Source organism: Sceloporus occidentalis, unplaced genomic scaffold (assembly GCF_023333645.1).
Source record: "Sceloporus occidentalis isolate IW3139 unplaced genomic scaffold, rSceOcc1.0.p SCAF_2, whole genome shotgun sequence".
NCBI lineage: Eukaryota > Metazoa > Chordata > Lepidosauria > Squamata > Phrynosomatidae > Sceloporus > Sceloporus occidentalis.
The window spans coordinates 125248120-125274293 of NW_028316982.1; the positions used below are offsets into that span (position 1 = coordinate 125248120).

The following is a 26174-nucleotide window of genomic DNA, read 5'->3' on the forward strand; positions in this document are numbered from 1 at the left end:
AGCAGCCTCGGAGGCCCCAATCCACCGGTTTTCCAGGCCTTGGGGAAGTGGCAAAACGCCACTTCCCTGCGGCCTGGAAAGGGGTGTCCTTGGGGCTTCATGCCCCAAGGACACCCTGACAGCGGCGGGGAGAGACAGAAAGGGGTCACTCAGCCCCTTTCCCTTCTGTATCACTGGCATGGCCATGTAAAGGCTGTGCCAGCGATATGCACAGCAGAAGGAGCTCTGTTTCGGAGCTCCTTTTGGCGCTGTTGAAAGGGCACCACAAGTGCCCTGTAGTGGTGCCAGCTCATAATGGCCGCGCCGCACCATTTGGACGCGGCTCAGCCATCACGCCATCTGTACAGGGTGCTGCCATTTTGACGTACAGAGTACGTGCTAGGGTTAGGGAGTGTCTGTAAAGGATGCTCTGAGGCAACCCTAACACATACTCAGTACATGCTAAAAGGTCCATCTGGACAGCGCCATAGTCCCTTAAGTATCTCCTCTTTTACAGACCCTTCACCATTTTGGTTGCCCTCCTTTGGACATGCTCCAGCTTGTCAACATCCTTTTTGAATTGTGGTTCCCAGAACTGGACACAGTATTCCAGGTGGGGCCTGATCAAAGCTGAATAGAGTGGCACTATTACTTCCCTTGACCTAGACTCTATATTTCTGTTGATGTAGCCCAGAATCCCGTTGGCCTTTTTAGCAGCCTCACCACACTGTTGACTCATGTTCAACTTGTGGTTTACTTGGACTTCTAGATCCCTTTCACATTTTTGCCAGGCCAGGTATGCCCCATGTATGTGTTTAGAGTTTGTTTGTTTTTGCCCTAAGAGCAGTACCTTACATTTCTCCCTGTTGAAATTAATTTTGTTATTTTTGGCCCAGATTTCCAATCTATTAAGGTCATGTTGAATTTTGCTCCTCTCCTCTGGGGTATTAGCTGCTTCTCCTAATTTGTCATCATCTGCAAATTCAACAAGCATGCCCTCTGTTCTTTCATCCAAGTCATTGATAAAGATGTTGAATAAGGCTGGGCCCAGGACAGAACCCTGTGGCACCCCACTGGTCACTTCTCTCCAAGATGAAGAGGAGCCATAGCTGAGCATCCTTTGGGTTCGGCTGGTCAATCAATTACTAATCCACCTAACAGTTGCATTGTCCAGCCCACATTTCACTAGCTTGTTTGCATAGGGGACCTTGTCAAAGGCCTTACTGAAATCAACATATGCTATGTCTTTCATCTAGCATTTCTTTCATCTAGCAAGATGGTAATTTTACCAAAAATGAGATCAGATTAGTCTGGCATAACTTGTTTTTAAGAAAGCCACATTGGCTTTTTGTGATTTTAGCATTTTCTTCTAAATGTTTGCAGACTCTATGTTTGATAAGCTGCTCTGGAATCTTTCCTGGTGCTGATGTCAGACTAACTGAGTGATAATTGTTGGGATCCTCCCCCCCCCTTTTTTTTTTTTTTTTTGAAGATGTGAATGATGTTTGCTCTCCTCCATTCTAATGGGACTTCTCCTGTTCTCCAGGAGTTCTCAAAGATTTTTGCCAGGCAGTAATTATTGCCAGGCAGTAACTTAATTTTGTCCTGCAGCTTTTGCACATGCTTCAGCAAATAATCATTCTAACTAGGCTGCCTAACACTCTCCCAGAGTGCCTAGAGCTCTCCTGACTCCTCCAGTATCCAATTTGGAAGGATTGCCTCTGGCCATCATCCTGCTCTTTGGAACAACATGTGCACAAACCTCTATGTCTGACCAAAATTCTGGATATGGGCTAAGTGCACCAATCCCAAACATTTGTCCAATTGTTGTTGTTGTTGTTTTGAAAAAAACAATAATTGCCACTGGAGAATCATCTATTGGCCCCCAAGGAAGGCAAGCAAAGCATGCAATGATCAACTGTCATCCATGAATATACTCCTTTCTAATAATTATAGTAATAATAACAATAATAATAATGTTATTTCCTTAAAATTCAGACACCACACTGCTGCAAAGCTGTTTACAAGGTAACTGTTCTTTAGTATTGTCAGTATTGCCTGGTTTCCCCTGCATCATCATAGTGCCCTTTGGGCAACAAATGTGCACAGATGCTTGTATCCTTATGATTCTGGTTCTGACCTAAGCTACCTGACAATCAATCCCATTTAAGATTGATTGTTTGAACACACACACACACCCCAAACAGTGACTACAAGAATTTTTGTTGTTGTTGTTGTTGTTGTTGATATTGCTTTCATTATTATTGAGGTTGCTGTTATTATTGTTATTATTATTAGTATCAATTATAAACCACACTCCTTTGTTATTGCCTTTGTCAGCAAACGTTTATTTCAGCAAACATTAGCCAAAAGAGCAACAATAAGCTTTATCTCCAAAACAATATATTTCACAGAAGAAATTTAACCCATGACATCCCTGTAGTCCAAAGGTGATTTTCAAGGGCTTTCGGCACTTGCTCCTCCTCCTCCTTTTTGTGATCCTTATTGTGCACCAAAGGAGCCCCCAAACTGTCAAGCATATGCTTCCTCACACGATGCGTTTGCCCTCCAGAAGGTTATCTCTACTTTCACAAATGTTGTGATGAATGACACTGGTTAAAATGACTGGGGACACATTCTCCTCAGCCACCTCTAATAAGGCGTTAGGTATCACCACCTTGCTTTCAGGCCACCAAATGCCCGCTCTACCATGTTTCTTGCTCTATTTAGGCATATATTTTTGGACATCAAGGGAACCCAAGTATAGCTTCATCAACCACCTCTGAATTAGGTAGGCACTGTCTGAAAGAAGTATTGGCCCAACTTGTTGGTCCCTAATTGTGATGATTTGGTTTCCCAGAACAAACACTCCAGCCTCCATTGACTCATAAATGGCAGAGGTCTGGATGATCCTCAAAACATGCTTATTGCATGTGTGCTCTTTTGTCAGCTGCTGCACCCAATCTGCATATCAATAAAGCGAGCAGTGTGGGTCAGTGTACTGGAGCAGAATGCCGCACATGTTTTTGTGATTGATAAACTCTCCTCCTTGTGCCACTGGTGATAATAAGCTGGCAGTGGCAGCCATCCATTGCCCCAGCCACTTGGGGAGAACCCAATTAATTGATGCCATCCATGCTCTGTTGACAGTAAAGTGGGAAAGGGGAACACAGAGAAAAGACCATCCATCCATTCATGCAAACAATTTCCAAACAAAATTTGTTTTAAAAAAAGAACACACATGCAGTTAACTTTTGGGGGGGTCATATATACACACCTAAGAAAGTGGTGCAAGGCAGGAGAATCAACTCCCTGGGCAGGATGACTTCTGTGACGATATCTGCCATGGTGGATCTTCCAACACTGAAGTGCTATGTAGTGAGTCCATAGAAGCATCTGTTTGTGAGCAGCCATAAAGCAATGGCTATTTGTTGCTCAGATAGAATAGCCCTCTTCATGCAGGTGTATCTCTTCTGGATCTCAGCATGGAGCACTTCCATCAACTTGAAGAAAATCCTTTAAGGCATCCTGAAGTTCCGCAGTCACTGCTCATAAGACCACACATTCAACATAAACCCATCCCACCACTCGATGCTGCTGGATGGGTACTGTAAGTATCCAACAGTATACCCACCAACAATGAGCCTGCTGCGGCCTATGAGGAATGCTCATGGCTGCTATGCTACCACAAAAGAAGGATTCACAAGCCGCTTATCAGAACAATGGCATGGGAATGGATTAACTCTCCCTTGTGCTCTGCTGCTCTCCATGCAGCTTCTTTTCTTCTTCACTCCTACCTGTCAAGCACATCACATGTAGCAACAGTGGTTTGCAGTAAACCAATAGTTGCCAGAAAACCTCCATGGCATTTTCCATAATGACAAAATCCCACAAATGTCAGTAAGAATTTGAATGTGGGGAATCAGACAACAGTTTTCCTGAGTGTTCCAGCCAACCAATGGGAGCACAGGATTGCATGATGGCAAAATCGGGAATACGCACCCTTGATGGACAGGGGAGAAATGTGTAGTGGCTGTGCAATTCAGTTAGTGTTTCTGGACTCCCTGCCCCTTCATTGCCTTTTTTCTTTTTTCTCTTTTTCAGCTCCATGGTTCTAGGTTTTGATGCTGTGTTTAGCAACATGTCCGAACATCTACAATTATGATATTGTTCTGCTCTTGTGTTCTTTGTGTGCTGTGTTTGACACAAATTGGAATAAAAACTATGGGGAAAATATGTCTCCTCTCACTACTGCACTCAACTTAAAGCACAACTGTGATTATCTAAATTGCTCCTGCTGTATGGGGGACATGCACATTAGAACCAGGCAGGGGGAAAAAAAACTCGAGAAGGCTGTATTTGATTATAAAACACTAGTCACTTAGTATGGTCCTGAAGAACAAAGTATTGACTTCAAATCCTATATTAATTCTGAGTGTCCTTTAGACATGAGCATGCATGAGTAACAGAAGTATCCAACATACTAATTCTAATTAGAATGAAAGTAAACTTTTAATAGCGGTTTATGTAGACCAGAGGTTCTTAACAATGCCTGTTCCACACAGGCATAAAGTACTAGGGTTAGAAAGGGGCATCTTTTCCGGATGCCCCTAACCCTAGTATGCACGGAGCGCGTACAAAATGGCGGCACCTGTTCTACACGGGTGCCGCCATCTTGACGTTGCAGACGCCTAGTGTCCGCACGTCACGCAACAGAAGTGATGCTGCGAGTGTGCCATTGGCCACTTGTGGCACCACTTCTGGGGCACTAAAAGAAGCCACTTTTTTCGGCTTCTTTTTTGCTGCGCCGAGGAGTTGCGCAGTTTGGCTGCTGGGGCTCCTCGGTGCAGCAAATGACGGCGCCGGCAGACTGCCTGTTTTGGGCTGTCTGTAACGTGACATAGTGTCTAATGGGTTTCAAGAGGTCTAAGGACCAAGTGTAAAAAATGTGTAATCCACCCTTTTGATTACTCTGAATATTTTCCTTAATGGTGAATTTTCAGGTAAACATCCAGGCTTTTCAAGTGTTCTTTGTAAGTTTATTCCAAGTTTGTTTATGTGAAAATAATCAATTTAATGCAGTATGATTCTATCATTCTAATAATTTAAGCTATATGAAAAATGTATATATATGGTGGGGTTTTTTAAAGAGAGAGTCTGCAATTTTTGTCAAATTCTTGAAGGGGCAGGGCTGAAAAATTGTTTATTTTGATGAAAAGATAGTGGTATAGGATCAGATGAGGATCTACAGTTATATTCAGCATGTATTCCTTTGTGCCTGTTGATATCACTGCAACAGGTGTGGGCCTTATTTCTCTATTGTTTTCTCCTTTCTCACAGAACAACAAAAAAGGCTTAGTAGCCTCACAGGTATGATGCCTAAAATATTGCCACACTTTTCCCTGCTACTGTTCCTCTTGCTGCATCCCTTTAAGAAAGGCACTGTTTGGTTATCAAGTAGAGTACCTTTAGTAAATCCACAACTGAAGAGCTACAACTGAAGAGGCAAAGAAATTACAGTCAATTTACTAACTATGAAGGATTCATGTAATCTTTCCTGAGAATGGAAGGGGGGGATATATATATATTCATTCATTCATTCATTAAGATTGCTTTGGGTGCATTGGACACAGAAAGGTGAACTTATACATTATAAGAATAAATAATTAGTAACAAATGTGTCTGATGTACCTAAGCACTAGAAAAAGTGTGCGATTTCCGGCATACCTGAGTTGGAGATCTACTGTACCCAAACAATTTACACATGCATTGTAGCATAGCTACCTGTAGCTGACATTGGCAGCTACACATACTAGGAAGGGCTCTTAAACTGCAGCAAAGCCGTGTGTTCAAGACCAACTTGATATCAAGGACAAAAAACTGAAGGAGTTTTCACCTGCAACTAAATTGGGCACACAGGGTGTCTACTTCCATGTATTGGTTCCTTTTTAAAGCCATCACTTTAAATTAGTATCTATTACATTATTTTACAGCTAACATTAAAAGTAGTAAATCATTTAAATTAAATACTGTGTGCCTGCTGTATTGGTAGGTTAGGTATCCACAGATTCAAGTGTTCACAGATTGCCATGCCCCATTTTATTAAATGGCGATGAATACACACTGAATACTCTGTCATGATTGTGTGCATGTCGCCATTATTGAATAAACTGGGGCTCAACCACCCGAGTTTCTTCTCATCTGTAGCAGTGGGGTGGAGGTGAACTGAACCCCTGCATATAAGAAGAGAATATTGTAATACGCTGCTGCGTGAACTACTTAATTTTGTTATAGTAAAAAAAAAGATGCAACTACATTTTCCAACTTACTGTTCTTACACAGTTATTAATTGCCAGCCAAGGCTGCCAATATATTCTTGTAGGGTTCCGGTACCCTAAAAATCTCAAGTAAAAAATTACATGTGAGCTTTTTACCTAAACTTTTGGCTTGTCATGCTATGTGAAAGGTCCTTCCAATGAGTTGGCTTGCTCTCAGTGAGCAGAAGTTGTCTTTATTTAGCCAATTCGCTGTACAGCTAGGGTTCCGCATATTTCCTTCCCTTATAAAAGGATCCTGCTGAATCATAGTAAAAGTTCATCTTCGCAGTATCTTGCTTCCAACAAGAAGTAACTAAATGCTTCCAGAAAGCCCATAAGCAGGCCTTGGAGGCAGCAACTGTCTCCCACTGCTACTCCGCAACAGTTTCCCCTTCAAAGCCATTTAACCTTTAAGCCATCACCATATCCTGTAGTGGCAAACACCATGATCACATAATGTATTGTATGTAGAAGTATTTTATTTATGGGATCATCCAAAGTGACTTGCATTCCTCCTGTTTGATTAGAAGGTAGGGGATTGTGTGACATTTGTACTATGCCCTCCTCTAGGATGCTCTCCTGACAATTTTTCCTTCGTAATTTACTTCTATATACATTATAGATGTAAATTATAACAGTGTTTTTTGTGGGTTTTTCGGGCTATGTGGCCATGTTCTAGCAGAGTTTCTTTCTGACGTTTCGCCAGCATCTGTGGCTGGCATCTTGATGCTAGCCACAGATGCTGGCGAAACGTCAGAAAGAAACTCTGCTAGAACATGGCCACATAGCCTGAAAAACCCACAAAAAACTATGGATGCCAGCCATGAAAGCCTTAGACTTTACAATTATAACAGTCTTTCCTGTTTCCTTTAGAGTTTATTTGGACTTCTTGTGAATCTTCTCCTTTTCTTTTCTTACCTTTGTCCTTCATTGGAAGTATCCAGACAGAGTAGACTTGTAGAGTTTATAAAGTTGAAAGGGCAAATACTATTGCTGGCTGTAGAATTTGTTGCTGTGGTTTTCAGGGTTCTGTTAAATAACCAGACAACATTTCTGTTGTCCTGGAGCATTCAGTGGCAATTCCCAGCACCAGTATTTTATACCCATTTATAAGGTGTCATGTGGACTCTATGCCCTGACTCCGCCCCCAAGTTGGCCTTTAAGGCCGGTCTGCACAGGGCCTATAGCCACCAAATAGATGCAAAAGCAGCATTAAGGGATGCCAACCAGTACTAAGTGAGAACTCACTACTTTGCAGTAGTCTGGAAAGACAGTACATCAGGGTCATGGGTCATAAGACAAAACAAACATCTAGTATTTTTGTGGCAAGCTTTCAACAGTCTGCCCTGTTGACAGAGTCTTCCCTGAGTCTTCCCAATGCTTGCATGCAAAAACTGATCATGATTTTGATTCTCCAGTCGCTTTGGAGCCTATCCACTTTTGCCCTCCAATTCAGCCAGCTCCCAAGGATTATCAAGCTCCCTCTACTTCAGCTAAAGGTGACTAGTTTGGGGCAAAAAACAGGAAACATCCATGTTCATACCCTGCCTTACTTTCAGCCACATTTTTGCTTATCCTACTATAGTGTGGCGTAGTGGTTTGAGTATTGGACTATGACTCTGGGGACCAGGGTTCAATTCCTAGCTTGGCCATGAAACCCACTGGGTGACCTTGGGCAAGTCACACTCTCTCAGCTTCAGGGGAAGGCAATGGCAAACTTCATCTGAACAAATCTTGTCAAGAAAAAAACATTATAGGTTTGCCTTAGGGTCGCCATAAGTCGTAAATTACTTGAAGGCACACAACAAAAAATGAGAATTGAAAGTTATCCCTCTTGTAGACCAGCAGAGGGTGGCAAAGAACACTGGATTCCACATTACTGAAATGGAGTTTGCAAAGGAACCATTTCCCTCCCCCCCCCAAAAAAAAAAATATGGTCACGTCCCCTTCCTCCACAAATGCTTCAGTCCCTGTATATCATAGGGATCATGTAAACACAACAACAAGTAAACCAGATATAAATGGCTCTGTGTCCAATATTTTTGCTGAATTTTTCTGGAGTAACCAGGAAAGTCCAGGAGGTGCCCAGGGCAGACAAAACAAAACAAAACACCCTCCTTCTCTTGACATGGGATGTAAAGCAGTTTGCAATATAGATTAAAACAAAGTACAGTGAAAAACTATTACAAACACTAATTACAAACAGTTCAAAGCACAATTGTGGGGTAACATGCAGTATATCGGCCACGGGGCTAATACCATAATTCTAGGCAGATGTGGTATAAGCTGAATGGGAATGTTTAGGAATAAATAGTTAGCATTAAAAGTGTTAATCTTAGTGGCTCTATACTGGATTTGCTCAAGGTATTCTATGATGAATGCTGGCTCCTTCTGCATGAGCCCTGCCCTGCACTATAATCTTCACTGAAGAAGCATATTGTTCTGATGGGCTTTGGTTATTATAACTGTGTGCATGGTTTTAGTAAGTGCCCCACTGTGCATGCTATGCTTTGATAGTAGTATTACTCCTACTTGGCAAATCTTTGATGAGGCAATTAGTAATACTCTGCATGGAACTCAATCCCAAAACCCTTCAGGAAAAATTTCAGAGGTGGAGATTAAAATATAGAACATTGTAGCACTATATTATGCATTATAACGTTAGAGTAGCTAACAAGCTGTGACTCTGTGTCTTGATTTGTAGGGTGCTTGGAGGTGCAGGGAAGCATAGACCTGTTTATAGATCAGTGATTACAATCAAATCTCAGACTTAAATGAAATACACATAAGCTGCTCGTCTAAAATTTCTTTTTTATCCAGTCATGTTGTAATTATCCTGTCTTGAAACACTAAGGCTCCTCATCTGTGTTTCGCCAAGATGTTTTGAATTGATTGGTGGTATTTTATAGTAATGTTAGGTGTGTCAAAAATAACACATTTTCTTCATTTACAGAGCCAGTGCAAGAGGCACCAGTTCTTGATAAAGTAGATTCCATACCTATGCAAGAAAAGGTTGGCCAATGGAAAAAACAAACAATAGAAGTTGGAACAGGAGTTACAAAGTGCATAGCTGATTCTTCACTGGATGATATAGGCATTCCATTAAGGGTAAGGAAATCATGAACAGTTTTGGGCTGCATCAGTTCAACTGTGTGTTGTTTTTTAATTTTGGTTGGTCAAGCACAGAAACTGCTTTAAATATCAATCCTGATACGGTGCTGTCATAGTGTTTTTCATATTGCAGTGAACCTTATGATAGCCAGATTGTGTAAATTATTGGGTATGTTCACCATCATAAAGAACTAAAGGAATCCTAGCATACTGGAAATGTGAAGCATGCTAATGAACACTGCCCAATTATTTCCCCTATTCTTCTTCTTCTTCTTCTTCTTCTTCTTCTTATTCTTATTCTTATTCTTATTCTTATTCTTATTCTTATTCTTATTCTTATTCTTATTCTTATTAAGCTTTATTTATATAGCACCGTAAATTTACATAGCACTGTACATACAATCTTTTTAATTAGATGGTTCCCTGCCATCAGGCTTACAATCTAAAAAGACACGGCACAAAAGGACAAGGGAAAGGTGGTGGGGAAGGGGCTGCTAAACAAACCATAGACCTTCAGTCTGATTTTATTTTATGTTTTTTACTGTGCAATCCAAACCCAGTTACAGCACCAGCTCTGGGTCCTGACAAGCCAGCAAATCTTCTTCTTCTTCTTCTTCTTCTTCTTCTTCTTCTTCTTCTTCTTCTTCTTCATCCAGGCAGGGCTTTTCCAGCTGTGAGTCAGTCCCAAACTAGACAGTTACAGAAACAATATAAGGCAGTTTGCAAAATTAAAATCATGCAAAAGTTTTTCTTAGGTGATATAAACACTGATAACAATGTGACAGGTATAGACCTGACTCCTCTAGAACCCTTCTCTGACCTTGATTAAGCTTACCTTCACCTTCCAAAGCAACCCTGCTAAAGGTATGCAGAGTTGCTATGCAGGCCCAGCCATCCACCTTCATCTGCCACTATTGGATTTGCTCAAAGGTGCATGCTGATGTGGTGTTTGGAAGTGCAGTGCTGTTGTTTATCCTTGATTGTCTTGACCCACCTCCATTAGTAAGCTAGCTAATCACCTGTTTGTAAGAGGTACGGAGACCACGAAGAAGGACACGTTGCTTACCTGTAACTAGTTCTTCCAGTGGTCATCTGTCCCTTTCACAAACATTCCTGCCTCTTTGGGTCTGGCATAGCCGGGGGGGGGGGGGGGGTCTCCACTAAAAGCTATTTAGCTCTGGAATATTTGGTGGATGGATCTGCAGATCCAAAGTTTCTGTTCACTTGAATGGGTTGGCTTTTAAGCCATAGTTCTGATTCCCTGTACTCTAGAACACAAAGGATACAGCTGTATTAAGGTTCTTCCTCTAGTTTCCCATAGTCTACTGAGTAATTACTATGCAAACAAAACATTAAACTAAAGAGGCCTTTAGTTTTCTAGTAGGAAAATGTAGGCATAGTTTTCTTACATTCTTATGTTGCTGTGTTTAAAAATTAGTCCAAAATAGCAGCCCATTAAAATTGTATGCAAATATTTTGTTCTGTTCCTTTTTTCAATTAGAATACGGACCGATCAAAGGACTGGTACAAGACAATGTTCAAACAAATCCACAGACTGACAAAAGGTACTGTTCTTACCTCCTTACTTTGTAAAATCCCTATACAGAGATCATTTGGTGTGGGTAATCTTAGTAGATATTCTGAGTTACCAGAATTTTAAGAGAAAATCCAGATAGAATAAGGACAATTTGCACTTTAAGTTAAGTGTGCAATTATTTAATGTGCTTATTTTTGTTCATTTGGTAGGAGTTGCAGGATGGGATCATCAGGACTGGGATGTAGCATGTGGGAGGAGGATTTTAAATCTTTCCCCACTTCACAGAAGTTGTTGTTACTTCTAAAAGAACGCAAGTTTCCATTGTAGAGCTAATAGCAGCTTTAAGAGGAACTATTTGCATGTGAATGTAAGGGATTGAGGTGGGTGATTAGAGTATATCTGGCCCTATCATGAGAAAGAGTGAAGATGGCAGGTGTGGAGTGTGCAATAATGTTGACCGATAGCCATTCCTCTTTGTTGGAGAAACTACCTGTGCATTTCAAGCAGGCTGTGTTGCAGTCCCCAGGTGTGGTCACCAGCATTGAAATAAGATGTAATTGCTAGTCTGGTTGACTTCTGTAGGTGGTCTTTGGTAAAGGGGGAGTCTTGTCTTTGGCCTGGGGGGGGAGATATCCCTTGATCTGGCCCCAAGTTAAAGAGGTGCCTCATGGCCTAATGTTAATCTGAGGTAGGGAAAGTACACTACATAGACCACATGCAACACCTAACCCCACTTTTGCAACCCATGAAGCCTCCCCAAATGGTCTCCCCAAGTTATATGAAAAAAGTATTGTGGCACAATGTTCAGACACAAAAATAGCCTCAAATTGTACCCCAAAGCTTGCAAATGCTGAAATCCTCCTCAACCCACCATATGGCCTCAGAACTCCCCATCCTCTATCAAATATCTTTTACCTCTGTTAATCTTTCAAAAAAGTGACAGGAAGTGACATGACAAAGAGAAAACAAGGTATTTTGACATTCTTGGGTTGGGGTGCTGCCCACTGGGGATGGAAAACTGTTCCCTGCTCCACACAGTTCTCCATCCTTTTTCTAATCCCTTGCTTGCAGCTGTGTTTCAGAGAATAAGAATAAAAAACCATGCATTATAATTGCTATGTGCATTTAATATCAGGTATAGTTTGGTTCATGGAGTTTGTATAATACGTGCCAGAGAATTTGTATACAAGCACTCCATTTGGATTCCCTAGTAGAGCTGTCACTCTGTGAAACAGGCATGTTTCCACACTGTGAGTTAATTAATTAATTTGTTTTATTTATATACCGCTATTCCAAAGATCATAGTGGTGAACAGCAAGTAAGCTAATTAGCAAGTAAGCTAATTTGCCCCCAACAGTCTCGGTACTCATTTTAGCGACCTCGGAAGGATGCAAGCCTGAGTCGAGCTTGGGCCCTTTTGCTGGTCTTGAACTCGCAACCTTGTGGTTTTGAGTGAATGGCTGCAGTACAGGCATTTAACCACTGCGCCACCAGGGACAATGTAGGGACAATCCCTGTTTCATAGCCCTGAGAAACACAATCATTGGATAAAGTGGTCATTTTCCCATGGGTACCAAGCTAGACCTTCTCAGTTCCATTTGTCTGAAATCCAAAGTTGTGGAAACATTCTGGAACTGGGCCACTTTTCCGAATTCCCCTCCGTTCTCCCACTTTGCATTCTTCCTTTGCCTGCATCTCAGCAGTCATGCAGTGGGATGTTAGATTAAATGGGTGATTAAGAGAAGAGAAGTTCTGTGAGATATACTACAGAATGAGAGTTAAGTGGAAGGCTAAAGAGTTAGTGCTTTGTGTATGATTCATCTAGATGGGCAACATAAGGCCAAATGTATGTTACCTGCACTTTGGGGAATGTCAGCTTAAATGCAGATTTCATCATCCATGTGTGAGGAGATACTTGCTGATTTTTCCATCTTTCCTTTCATATCTTTCCTGTCTGTTCTTTCCCCAAATGTGCTCTTTTTGCACAGACCCTCCTGAAGAAAACCCTTATTGCCCTACCTACAAATTCCCTGAACTTCCTGATAACCAGCCCCAAGCCAAAGGTACCATAAGCTTAGTCAGAGTATCTGTTGTTTTGTGTTTGATTTAACCATACTCTTTTTTACCACACTAGTGTTCTCTTGGTAGAATGCTTGACACTTTAGCATGTTTGGATAGTGAGTGTACCGTTTATGCCTCCTTGTATGATGTGAACAGAGACAGAATACTTCCTAACCCATTATTCTGTCTTAAGAGTACTACAAAAACATAATGGTGATAGAATATTGGGAAGTGATTTGCTTCCTCCACTTCATTGTGGCTCTTGTCAATCCCACTGTTCTGTCTCTGCTGCAGAGGAAAATCCTTATTCTCCTACATACCAGTTTCCTGTGTCTACTCCTAGTCCTAAATCTGAAGGTAAATAGTCAAGGTCAACTAACGTTTCCTTTTGCACAGATGCTTCTGCTTTCTCTTTAATCTTCCAACCAGAGTTTTCATAGTTGCCAGTTGCCTTTTGCTTCCTTCTAATGATCTGCTGCCGAGTAATGCCTTGACTGCTAGATTATTTTCCTGACTTTGCCTTGCTGTTTCAGCTTTCTAACAGACTTCTGGCTAGTAACATGGGACTTCAATCTGCTTGTCTTTGTGTGCTCTGTGCAAGCCATGTGTATGCAGTGGTTACTTAGCACATGGGCTCCCAATTCATTGAATGGAATAGGCAGTCCTTATTCCACAAGCCAGTATTCTTACAAGATGGGATGGATTATATTGACTGTGGGTTTTTGTGGGGTTTTTTGTTTGTTTGTTTTTGTTTTTTGTTTTGGGGTAAGGTTGTAATCCCAAGAAGCAAAACAGATGGCAGACTTGCAGCAATCTCACAGTTTTGTGTAATCACAATTTCTGCCTCTTACCTGGGGCATCTACATTTCCTACCATATAGCAGGATGAAGGGGGAAAACACTGAACATGATTTCTGTAGTCATCCACCTTTCTGCTACAGTGCATCTTAAGAAGTAGCATACTATCACATTTGGGCATAATATAATAAAATGTGACATTCCATGCTAGCAACATATAAACTGTGTGCATATGAATTGGCAACAGGAGGTTTGCACATCACAGTAACATTGAGGCTATAGGAAGTCATACACAAATCTCAGTGGGAGTCTCCTTTACAAGATGATATAGAATAACATATAGCACACACTTTGAGTGTTATTCACTGCTAAGCATTATGCTCCAAGCACTTGGCTGAATATAACACTTGTATAAAGACACACACAAACACCCTGGAGACTTAGTATATGATTTGCAGTGGCTGTAAGATTATTCCTATGTACATTTGTTATATTGGTGTCTGGGAGCCATGCTTGACCATGAGTCCAAACAAAGGACTGGGCCATTTGCAGTTGTATGCTGTCTCATAGAGGAAATTTTCTTAGAAGCCTGGGTGTATGGTTTCAAGCAGCCCAGAAGTGATTGTGGGGTGTATGCCACTAATTGCTTCTTCATTTCTGTATATATTTGATATTTTTGCCGGTGGCTGCAAAAGACATAATAATCTTTTGTCTAGATGGAGTGTTTGACTAGATGTACTGATGTGTCATCTCAATGAGGTCATTCCAGAAGAGGTTTAGATTTATAATTCTGGGTGGCTGAAAGCTGATTGTGTGGTGCATACTTCCAGTTACTTATTCATTTATCCACAGTTGGCTATTATTATCAGAAAGGGCCAAACCTGACACTTTGTTAAAGCCTAAAGGAAGCTAAGGTTTAAAAGCAACAATGTTACTTATATTTATCCTTCCCCTCTCTAATAATGAGGACTAGCATCATTACTTCTTTACATCTCAACATTGATAAAATATTTCATTCTTGCTGCAGTGAGTAATGTTTGCTCATTATTTCAGAAATTTTTGGCTGTTTTTACTATGGGAGCCAAATTGCCCCAATCCACTTCTGGAATCCAATGCAGGCTGAACTGGGTCACCATCTCCTGCCACCAACACATACACACCAGTAAAAAGATTGTAAGCAAGGTCCTTGAGTCATCTGCGTGTCTTCTTTCAGTGGAAATCCCTGCTTTGGGGTAATACTGAACTTCTTGAAGGTGTTTGTTCTATTCTGTCAGCAAGACTGGTTGCAACAGCACAGTCTAAAATTATTTCAAAATACATGCACATCTAAGAGCTCAGGTTTATTCACTTATATTGTAAGATGAAAAGGTGTGGGTGGGGCCTGGGCTCCGGCCTGCATCTCGCCTGGAAGTCCTCCCAAGTTGCAACACATGCGGTACAAACTTACGCAACTCCAAAGGGGAAAATGCACTCAAACTATACTCAGACTTAAACTGAACGTTAACATAAACTCCCTCAGGTTTCCTCGGCGTCCTTGCCCCTGCTCACACTCCGGTCTCCGCCTTACTTCTCCAGGAGTTCACGTTCAGCCTTCTCCCAGTCTGCAGGGGCCGGTGCTTGCTTCCAGCGCTCTCCTTTGGGGTCCCACCATTCCCTCTCCAGGGTGCCGCCTTCCTTCTCCCTCCACTCCCCCTCTTTGGGGTACCTGAAGTCTCCGTCTTCCTTGGGGTCCCGAAGTTGTACCTCCACATGCATTCCCAAAGCAAAGATAACTGCACAAGTTAGAACTGATGTACTGCCAGCTGTCATCATTACCATGGCAGAGACATGAGATGCCTCATGTAGGCCTGCCAGACTGAAGGAATTTCTGCCACCCATGCACAACTTTGAGTAGCACCAATGTTCTTTTATGATGCAAATGCTAATGATCCCAGGATTGTTATCACCCAGTGTGCCAGACATAAGAGGACAGTTCATGCTTCTGTCCATAACTTTGCATATTAACTGTTGAAGAAGCAGATTTCTAGTTTACTTTAAAGATCATGTCCATTTATTTTTGCTGGGTCTAAGACTTTGTGGATCAAAGTGGTGCCATTTTTTCAAGGAGGGTTTTTCACATGTTTGAATGTGCAGAGGCAAACTTTGTGAGGCACAACCTGTATCAGAACAAGGGACTTTGGCGGTGTAGCCAAGTGTCAACTTGTGGCATCATGGCAGCTTCTAAGCTGAGGTGCATTGTAGCCTGCAAGCTTCCTGTGGCACCCTGTTTCAGCCCAGTTGGAATCAGGTGCTATATAAACCGGCAAGGACCTGTGTAGTTCTTTAAACCTACTTGTTCTAACCTAGTTCCTTAAACCAAGCAATACGGTGAGCAAGATGCCCTTAGATTTATTCCCTCCTTGATTTGCCACTGAACTGGATCCTTGAATAAAAATCTGCTAACCTCTATACTGTCATACAAGGCTTGTCTTTTAAAGTTTAGATTGGTGTTCTTTTGCAAATTCCAGGCTAGCCTTTGAACTATTCTATACTATTAGAATTCTGTCATCAAGATATATCCTTACTGGAAGATTTATTTTGATACTACAGAGAGGGAGGGACGGAGGGAGAGCTGCTCAGTCCAACATAAAGCCCTTACCGCTATTAAAATCAGCTCCCATTCACTAGAACAGGAGATGGAGTTGTATCCTTGCAGTGTGAGAAGAAAATATAAATTTACTATTGCAATTAAGGATCTGTGGCTGTAAAGCAAATGTATTTTAAGAAATGGAAGTATTGCAATAATTTCCAAGAATTCTGGATTATCATGAACAAGCATGTTTGTGTGTGCATGCTGTTCAGTTGCTTCTGCTTGCTTTTCCTGACACTATGAGTGGCTAAACAAACTGTGAAAACCACGTTTGGTTTATCTGTCATCACATCTAACTCAGGATCTCTTGATCCTGCAACTTGACCATTTAGAGGAAGCCAGAATTTTTTTGTCAGTTCTGTCTTACCATGATGTTCAGGTGTAACTGTTGCCTAACCAGGCCTCACCGTAATCTTGTTGTGGTGTTAAAGTACCTGCCAAAGATTCCTGGTTCCTAACTTTGCCTCCCTTTCATCTGTGCTACAAGTTTTCAAACAAATGTTTGCTTGAACCAAGTAGGGAATGGAAAGAATTTTTGAAAATATTTGGAAAATGTTCAAGAGTAGGTTTCTCAAATATTAGAAACCATGAGGAGGAGAATCCTGGACTGATGAGTATCTTCATAGTTCAGGACTTGTTCTGTCCAAACTTTACACATAGCTCTTCTGAGCACAAAATAGCATTTTCAACATAGAGAATAATATTTCTGTGCAGGAAACAGAATTTTCACTGCATAAAATAGTATTTGTGCATAGCAATGTTTTCTGTGCAGAAATTACTGCTTCTTGCACCAAAAATAGTTTTCTGTGCAAAATAATATATTTTTTGGCCAGAATAAGTTTCCAATTGCTAACAATTGGGGACTTGGAAAACTGCAATTTTTGAAGACATTTTCACAGTGCAAAGAAAATAGCTAAAATTACTCATTGCTTCCTTCAAGAATGAAATTAACAAAGAATTACATTCCTACAACCAAGTGCAGTAAAATTTGCAGGTGGTGATGGGTGGGGAGTCCTATTTAGGCATTCAAATAATAATGGATATTGAGCACATATAGAAAGAATTTTGTGATTGTAGCATTTGCGCATAATGCTTAGTCCATAAAATATCTGCCTTTTCCATGATTAGAATAGGATGCTTCAACTCTCTCAGCATACTATCTCCTTGTGGTACCATCTTGAAAATGGATAAAACTACTGCAAATGGTATCAGGATTCACACTAAGAGTCATATAAGAATAGAAGGAAAAGTCCTCAGTTATAATATTATATAGTAATGATAGCAAATTATACTTCTTTTCCAGATGAAGACTCTGATTCCTATTTTCCTCAATACTCCTTTTACAAAGATAGTAAGTATCTGATATTTAAATATTCAAAATGAACATATAAACACTGACAATTATAAATGGTGCAAAATGGAGATAGGATTGATGAACTAGTAATTACAGCTGAGTAAACATTGTGTTTCCAAATTGCAAAATCCCAGTGATATAAAATGATTAAAATAAATTGGAAATCTTGTAATAAAAGAGACAATGTGCTAACATTTAGCTTTCAATGAAACATTGAAGGTGTAATTTCAGCAAAATTATACTTAATTTCCTTAAGATTTAACCTACTTATGTTAAATGAGAGAATATGCTAAAGAACCAATTGAATTTACATTTCTCAACCCTCTCCAATTATTTATCTTGGGTTTTTGCAAAACTACTTTTTTTGGGGGGGAGGGGTGTAGGTTTTTTTTAGTGTTGGACAATTACAGTGTTAAGAACACAAAAGCCAAATACTTAATCAAGAATAACTCTAGTGGGGTGAATTGTGTGAAGAGCTTTTGAAGTTGGCAACCTCAATAAGTGAGGTTCCCCACACCCACTCCTTTTCTAAAAGCAGTAAAGGATCCACATTACTGAAATGAGATATTTCTCATAACTGTGATATTTGGAGAATTTAGAAGGTTGCAGAAACATTTGAAATTCATGTGAAGTAAGGACCAAAAGAAAAACTCTTAAAATATAATTCAGATATCTTTTTCCTATACGACACAAAATACTGTATGCTTAAATTCCCTAGCTAGTTACAACGCGACCTCATTGAATCAATTACTGAATGATAAGATAAAACACATGTAAATTCTATTGATTCGATGGATTTCCTCTAGTTGGGACTAGTAATTGTATATATGCCATAATCTTAAAGATGCATGTATCCAAATATTCTGAGCCACTAAAATTCAGTTCCACAAATACAAGAATACAGTAAGGGAGTGAGAACAGTGTTACAGACTGAACACTGATTTGGGTTTAAATTGCTAAATTTAAGCCATGAAAATGTAAAAAATGGGGTTGAAAAATATATATAAAATATAAATTCTGAAATAGAAATCAGAATTTGTGTGTGTGTCTGTGTGTGTCTGTTACTGAGAGCCTAGATACCATCTAGTGCCAGGCAGAATGCCTGCTCAGTTGTAAACAAAGATTTATCCCGATACTGTAGGAGAGACAGGATAAAAATAAAAATTTATTATTATTATTATTATTATTATTATTAGAGCAGAATTGACTGATAATAAACCCATAGCAGGTGCTGCAATGGCTAATCTGTGATGGCAACTGTTTGATGTAAACTGTTTGATGTAAAGCACCCAAAAGCAAAGATTTTACTATACCTCGTTTGTTTATGCTATCTCCAAAAACATAATGGGAGGGGATTGATTGCTGACATAAATGGAGATTCATTAAAGATCTCCTATCTCATTGGATCAGATAGAACAGTTAATAGGCTGCATGGATACTGGGGAGAGTATAAAATAATCAAACTGCTTTGACAGTCAGCAACATATGAAGAAGTTTGATAATAACAGCTGCACTGTTTTGAGCAGTGATAAGAGAGAACAATTCCAGTAGGAGAAACACCTAGGCTATCTTAAATAGATATATTTTACCCTAAATATAATACAGTAGTAAATATCCCCATTGAATATAAATGTATCTAAATTATGGTTTAAAGCTTCCCCCCCCCCCCCGATATTAGTTAATCCTTTTCTACTAATTTTCATATCTCTGCAAAATCCCCTAACATTTTAGATTGTTGGCCCTATTATTTTCCTTCCCAACTTAACATATCTTTTTAAATCACCATTCGAAGCAAGATCAGTTCCCCGTTCCAAGAGTGAGAATGATACAATCACTACAGAGAAGGTCGTGAAGAGATCTGCCACTCTGCCACTGCCAACTCGTTCCTCATCTCTGAAACCAAGCTCTGAGAGGTAACACATGTTCAAAATCATTAAGGTCTGTCTTGGACAAAGGATGTGTAACACAATGTGACTAATTTAACAAAGTGAGGGCAATTTAAGAGCCATTACAAGAGCTGTTCTTTTTTATATAATGTTTTGTCAGTCACTGAATCTAAAGGCACTAATTTACTACCTCCCATTGATTCAAACTGAATTAAATCCAAGTAAGCATATTTAGTATTGCAGTCTTAATGTACACATTGCACCACAGTCTCCCACCACCACCACCGCCATGATATCATCTGTAAAATGTATGACAGGTGCTGATCATTTAGGTTTAAGGACATGACAGTATCTTGAAATAAACTTGAAATCTAAAAGTTAGTGCAGCTGATACAAAACAAGTTGTATGTTTATGCTGTTCCACTGCCATCTGCAGACTTAAAATACTCTGCTAGCTGAGGGTTTAAACACTTTTGAAATGTTGTCCCACTTGGAACAAGTTTGATGTTATGAATAACATGAATGATAGTTGCTAAGTTTCCCACTACCAAGAAGGAAACTAGAGATGGACTATGTAAACAACAACACGCAACACTGCCACCAGATGAATATACAGTTGCAAAACATGATGTAGGAGTACATTGAACTTTTGGTTAACTCTGGAATGTTTGATATGACCCAGTCCACTTATTGGTATCAGCCTGTTACTTTCTATCATGTCTTAAATAGATTTATATAATACTATAACACAAGATTCTGAAAGTTCAAGCTTCCTTTCTTGTTTGGCATTTGTAATGTGAGTTTACATCCTTGGTATTTCACTGAAAAATTGTCACTTTGTTCCACCTTTATTTTAGAGTTGTTAAAAGAACTGGTGTAGCATTCTAAAACACAGATTATTCTTTATGTAGGATATTCCCTTTTAGCATTTTAACAGTGCAATCCTGTCAATACTTACTCATAAGTAAGTCACACTGTTTCCAGGTAAGTGTTTATAGGATCACAGCAGTAACTGAAGGCATCTTTCTTAGAATCATAAGGTTGGGAAAGACCTCAAAGACCATCTAGTCCAACTGTGCCATGCAGGACTACACAAATTAAGCACTCCGGAAAGATGGCCATCTAACCTAGAATCATAGAATCATAGAATTGGAAGACACCACAAGGACCATCCAGCCCAACCCCCTGCCATGCAGGAACTCTCAGTCAAAGCATCCCCAACAGATTGCCATCCAGCCTCTGTTTAAAGACGTCCAGGGAAGGAGACTCCACTACACGCCAAGGGGGTGTGTTCCACTGCAGAACAGCCCTTACTGTCAGGAAATTCCTCCTAATGTTGAGGTGGAATCTCTTATCTTGTAGCTTGCATCCATCGGTCCGGGTCCTGTTCTCTGGAGCAGGAGAAAACAAGGTTGATCCTTCCTCAATATGACATCCCTTCAAATACTTAAACAGGGCTATCATATCACCTCTTAACCTTCTCTTCTCCAGGCTAAACATCCCCAGCTCCTTAAGTCATTCCTCATAGGACATGGTTTCCAGATCTTCACCATTTTAGTCGCCCTCCTTTGGACACGTTCCAGTTTTTCAACATCCTTTTTAAATTGTGGCGCCCAGAACTGGACACAATATTCCAGGTGGGGCCTGACCAAAGCAGAATAGAGTGGCACTATTACTTCCCTTAATCTAAATACTATACTTTTACTGATGCAGTTTAAAAACGCATTGGCCTTGTTAGCTGCCGCATCGCACTGTTGACTCATGTTCAACTTGTGGTCTACTTGGACTCCCAGATCCCTTTCACATGTAGTCTCATTCAGCCAGGTGTCCCCCATCCTATATCTGTGCATTTCATTTTTTCGCCCTAAGTGCAGTACCTTACATTTCTCCCTGTTGAAGTTCATTTTGTTAGCTGTGGCCCAACTTTCTAGTTTATTCAGGTCATTTTGAATTTTTATCCTGTCCTCTGGGGTGTTAACTACTACTCCTAATTTGGTGTCATCTGCAAATTTGATAAGTGTGCTTCCAATTTTGTCATCCAAGTCATTGATAAAGATGTTGAATAGCACTGGGCCCAGGACACAGCCCTGTGGGACCCCACAGGTCACTTCTCTCTAGGATGAAAAAGAGCCATTGATGAGCACCCACTGGGTTCAGCCAGTCAACTGATTACAAATCCATGTAACCATTACTTTGTCTAGCCCACATTTCACTAGCTTGTTTGCAAGAATGTCGTGGGGAACCCTGTGAAAAGCCTTACTGAAATCAAGATATACAATATCCACAGCATTCCCTTCATCTACCAAGCTGGTAATTTTATCAAAGAAAGAGATCAGGTTTGTCTGGCATGACTTGTTTCTCTGAAACCCATGTTGACTTTTTGTGATTATAGCATTGCTTTCTAGATGTTCACAGACTCTCTGTTTAATGATCTGCTCCAAAATCTTTCCTGGTATCAATGTCAGACTAACTGGACGATAATTGTTGGGATCCTCTTTTCCTCCCCTTTTGAAGACTACAACTCGGAGACTAGGGTTCAAATCCCCACTCAGCCATGGAAACCCACTGGCCGACCTTGGGCAAGTCACATGTTCTCAGCCTCGGAGGAAGGCAAAGGCAAACCCCCTGTGAACAAATCTTGCCAAGAAAACCCTGTGATAGTTTGCCTTATGGCTACCATAAGTTGGAAATTACTTGAAGGCTCACAACAAGAACAGTTTACTTAAGGATGCCAGAGGATTTTTGACAAGTGGGATTATATTTTAGCAAATCAGTGATGAGGAATTCATTGAAACCCTCCACACTCCTTCAGAATAATGTGAACTAGATAGTACACAAAAAGAGCATGAGATGAATCATTCTACTCTGTTGCTGCATCAAACTAGGATTAATTTTTCAAAGAAAATGTAATTTCTGACATATTGGTTGTTTTTTCCCCAGGACTGACTGGGAACCTCCAGACAAAAAGGTGGACACAAGAAAATACTATGCTGAACCTAAAAGCATATATGAATATCAGCCAGGGAAGTCCTCAGTTCTGGCCAATGAAAATTTGGTAATGTTGATTTCATCCTATGTTTTTATATGCATTTTACTATTGCACTAGGTTTTTAGATGTCCATTTCAAATATATTTAACATCTCAATATCCTGAGTAGTGTAAAGACAACTGGCTAGTTGGATGAAGCATGCTGAATTCCTTGGAAGATTTTTGCCTTCAGTGTAGTTCACTTGCTACACATGCAATCCAGTTTTGACGTCACAAACATTCATACAGAGCACCTGATGTTTACTGCCTTCTTTTTTAGCTATCCAATGTAGATACAGTATTGAGCAACTGTAAAATTTAAATTGGCTCATTAGGCACATTTTGGCAACATTTCAAAATTAAACTAGGATAATTTTTAGGTTCTGTTTGTTGTTCTTATTTGACTCCCAGCTCTGTGGTCAGCATTTTGTAAATTCATTCACTTAGTCAACAGTGAACAGCAGAGGAGGGAATGTAAATTTTCACTAGTTTCAAGAGCAAATAATTTTTAAGAAAATCTCTTTACTAGGTAAGATTCTGAGTTTTTCTACATTTTGGGTATTGTTTTACATTTAGGGAATTTTGGTGAATACTTCATTTGTACAAAAAACATTGAGTTTTACAGAAGAAAAAATGTATGTAGTTTTTTGTGGGTTTTTCGAGCTATGAGGCCATGTTCTAGAAGAATTTATTCCTGATGTTTCACCAGCAGCTGTGGCTGGCATCTTCAGAGAATGCTGGCATGGAAGAGAGTGGGGTATATGTACTGTTGGTTGAGAGGCAGTGATTTAGATGTTTGTCTGTGTGTTGTTGAATGGCAAGGCCTCATGATATCTGTTTAATTAGTGAACCATTGTCTGCTGAGAAATGCCAGGAATAAACTAGAACATGGCCTCATAGCCCCCAAAACCACAAAAAACTATGGATACCAGCTGTAAAAAGCTTCGACTTCAGAAAAATGTGTGTATTAAACAGGATATTTACTATTTCTGCACAAAGCTTTTTTGCATACATGTAATTTTCACAAAAAGTCCTTAAAGTTAAGTTTAACTTTAAAAAAAGAAAGAAACATGTTGTCTTTACACCTTTACAGGAAGAATCAGCAAATTGACATTTGACATTAATAAAGTTTGAGATGAAATGGAACAGAATTACATTTTTCTGGGCAACTTAACCAATGCAAACCTGTCCTACCTTCAGTGTGTAACATCTCTTTACTTTACGATCTGAGTGATTACTCCTGAGATCTATGTAATTACTTCTTTTTGGTTTGATGTGTTACAATGTCTTAATTTGTATTGGAAAAAATCTTTGATACTTCTAGATGCACATTTTGTTTTATATTACATTCCTCTGCTGTGGAATTTAAATTAGGGTTAAAGTTTTTAGATCTTGCATGTTTTTACTGTTGCAAAAAGACATTTGCTGTGCCAATAATCTGATGTCATAAAAGAATATGAGAAAGCTGTGTATGGTATGGGAGATGAGAGGACCTGATGTCTTTGTATCTGCATTGCATTGGAGGAAACACACCTCTGAGAAGGAATGTGTGGTTTGCATGCCAAAGGCTCCAATTCAATCAGTGGCAGAGCCAGCTAAAAAAAGACTCTCAAGTTTGCATGCTATGTTAAATTAGCAATATGCACTAAATATCATTTTTTTAAAATAAATAAGACCATCCTCCATAAGACCCACTGTGTACAGGCAGGTGAGATGTAAACCTCCCTGCAATTGTTTTTAGAACTACCTGTGTGTGTGCTTCCAAAAAAAAGCAAAAAAACTCCTTTGTTGTCACTGAGGGGTGTTTTTTTCCTTTTTCCTTTTTAAAGCTCCTGCTCAAAGAGGGAGCTGAAAAATGGATGGAGGGGAGATTTAAACCTCTCACACCTGCCTATGGGTCTACTTCAGTATTAGATCCTGCAAAGTAATTGTGAATAAAAAAAGAAAATAACTGACAACTGCATTTAACGTAGCATGCAGTTGAGATCTCAAATAACAGGTCTGAGAAAAATCTTTGATTAAGCAGAGAGAGTTGTGGGCTAGCTGTGCAAGTGATTTGATTCTTTATAAAACCTTACAGAGTTAAAATATTTCTCTCATTGAGAAGGAAATTTGTGTCAGAACTTAGAAAATTTAATATTCTGGACTACAGCTCCTATACAACATTTCCACATGCTACCTTGGAAGTCTGGGAGTTGCAGTCTAAAAGAATAAGGCATCACATACAAGGGTAAATCCAACTTACACCTGTGCGGCTCTTCATTATGGTATAGGTTGGATTTACACCAGACTATTCTGCACAAGCACTGAAACTCATTTGTGCGGCCCTCTGTGGCCACAGCTGGGGGAGAGCAAGGAATGGCAGAGGAGCTTTTGTCTTCTGTGGCTATAACCAGACACAAAATGGTGAATTCATCTTCTAGAGTATCCCAAGAGTTCTCCAGAGGTACTGGAAAATCATGTTGTCACCATCCATCTGGCTATAGTGACATATCCAAATGTTTTCCAGCTGCCCACAGCTCTCTGCATAGTTTTGGAAGGAAAAAGCCAAGGAAGAAAGTGAGACTTTGGGGAGAGATGTTTTATAGTATTGGCATAGCACAAATTTACAATATATCTCCAAACACAGAATGATAGCCTATTTTTTCCAAGTTCTGGTCTGATATATATAGAAACAGGATGAGTGAGAGAGAGAGAGAGAGAGAGAGAGAGAGTAACTGGCTTAGTGATTATTTTAAACAAGCTGTGAACTTAAACTTTTCCCACCCCCTTTTCTCATTTTTAATTGAATGTTTATTGTAAATATATGATATCATTATGAGCTCAGCATGCTGATCATATAATCAATAATATCGTATATAATATTCTGATTTGTGCATAATCCCGTGTATAAACTATATAAATTGCCTTCCTTTTCATTCTGAGAGGGAATGGAGTTGGGTGATTGTGTTAGATATGTACATAGGTAGATTTTAAGTACTATGTAATGATTTGCTGGTGGACCATATGTAGTAGTACTTTTGATGGTGTGCTGGGGATCAGCCAATATCTTGCCATGATTTTGCTTTAAACATGATGTGTTCCTTGTGTTCCAGACAAATACAAGTGCAGAACAGTACATCAGGATATTGTTGGGTTCACACCCAAATTTTCATTTCTTGAAGTGATCTACTTGTTTGCAAGTTGCCTTTGTTTCAGTGTGAGACTTTGTTTTATTTCCATTTTTAATAACAGACAGCGTGCTGCAGCATTGGCAAATTGCTTTTGCTCATTGTTCTAGTTGCTTCAATCTCTGGTGAACCATTGGTTTCAATTCTAGGGGCCTATGCCCTGCCATCCTTAATGGGCACCATGGAGGAAAGTATTTAATATTTTCTCACTGAAAAACCATACACACCATAGCAGTACCTCAGGCAAATAGCAGCTGGAGGACACTTTGCCAAAGAAAGTGGAGTTCAAAGGGAGAGGCTGTCCTC

At 39.9% G+C, this 26174-nt stretch overlaps 1 protein-coding gene across 2 annotated transcripts in view; it reads left to right on the forward strand.

Annotated features, from left to right (window-relative positions):
* Positions 1–26174, forward strand: part of LOC149318985 (sorbin and SH3 domain-containing protein 1-like) — a 204580-nt gene that overhangs the window by 110285 nt on the left and 68121 nt on the right. The window contains exons 9-17 of one of the 2 annotated variants that reach the window (XM_089510868.1): positions 1978–2007; positions 5320–5349; positions 9250–9404; positions 10909–10972; positions 12933–13007; positions 13300–13362; positions 17735–17782; positions 19578–19698; positions 22612–22726. In XM_089510868.1, the coding sequence (XP_089366994.1) occupies positions 1978–2007; positions 5320–5349; positions 9250–9404; positions 10909–10972; positions 12933–13007; positions 13300–13362; positions 17735–17782; positions 19578–19698; positions 22612–22726 (701 nt within the window). The remainder of the gene's footprint in view (positions 1–1977; positions 2008–5319; positions 5350–9249; positions 9405–10908; positions 10973–12932; positions 13008–13299; positions 13363–17734; positions 17783–19577; positions 19699–22611; positions 22727–26174) is intronic. The other variant, XM_089510869.1, reaches the window with a different exon arrangement.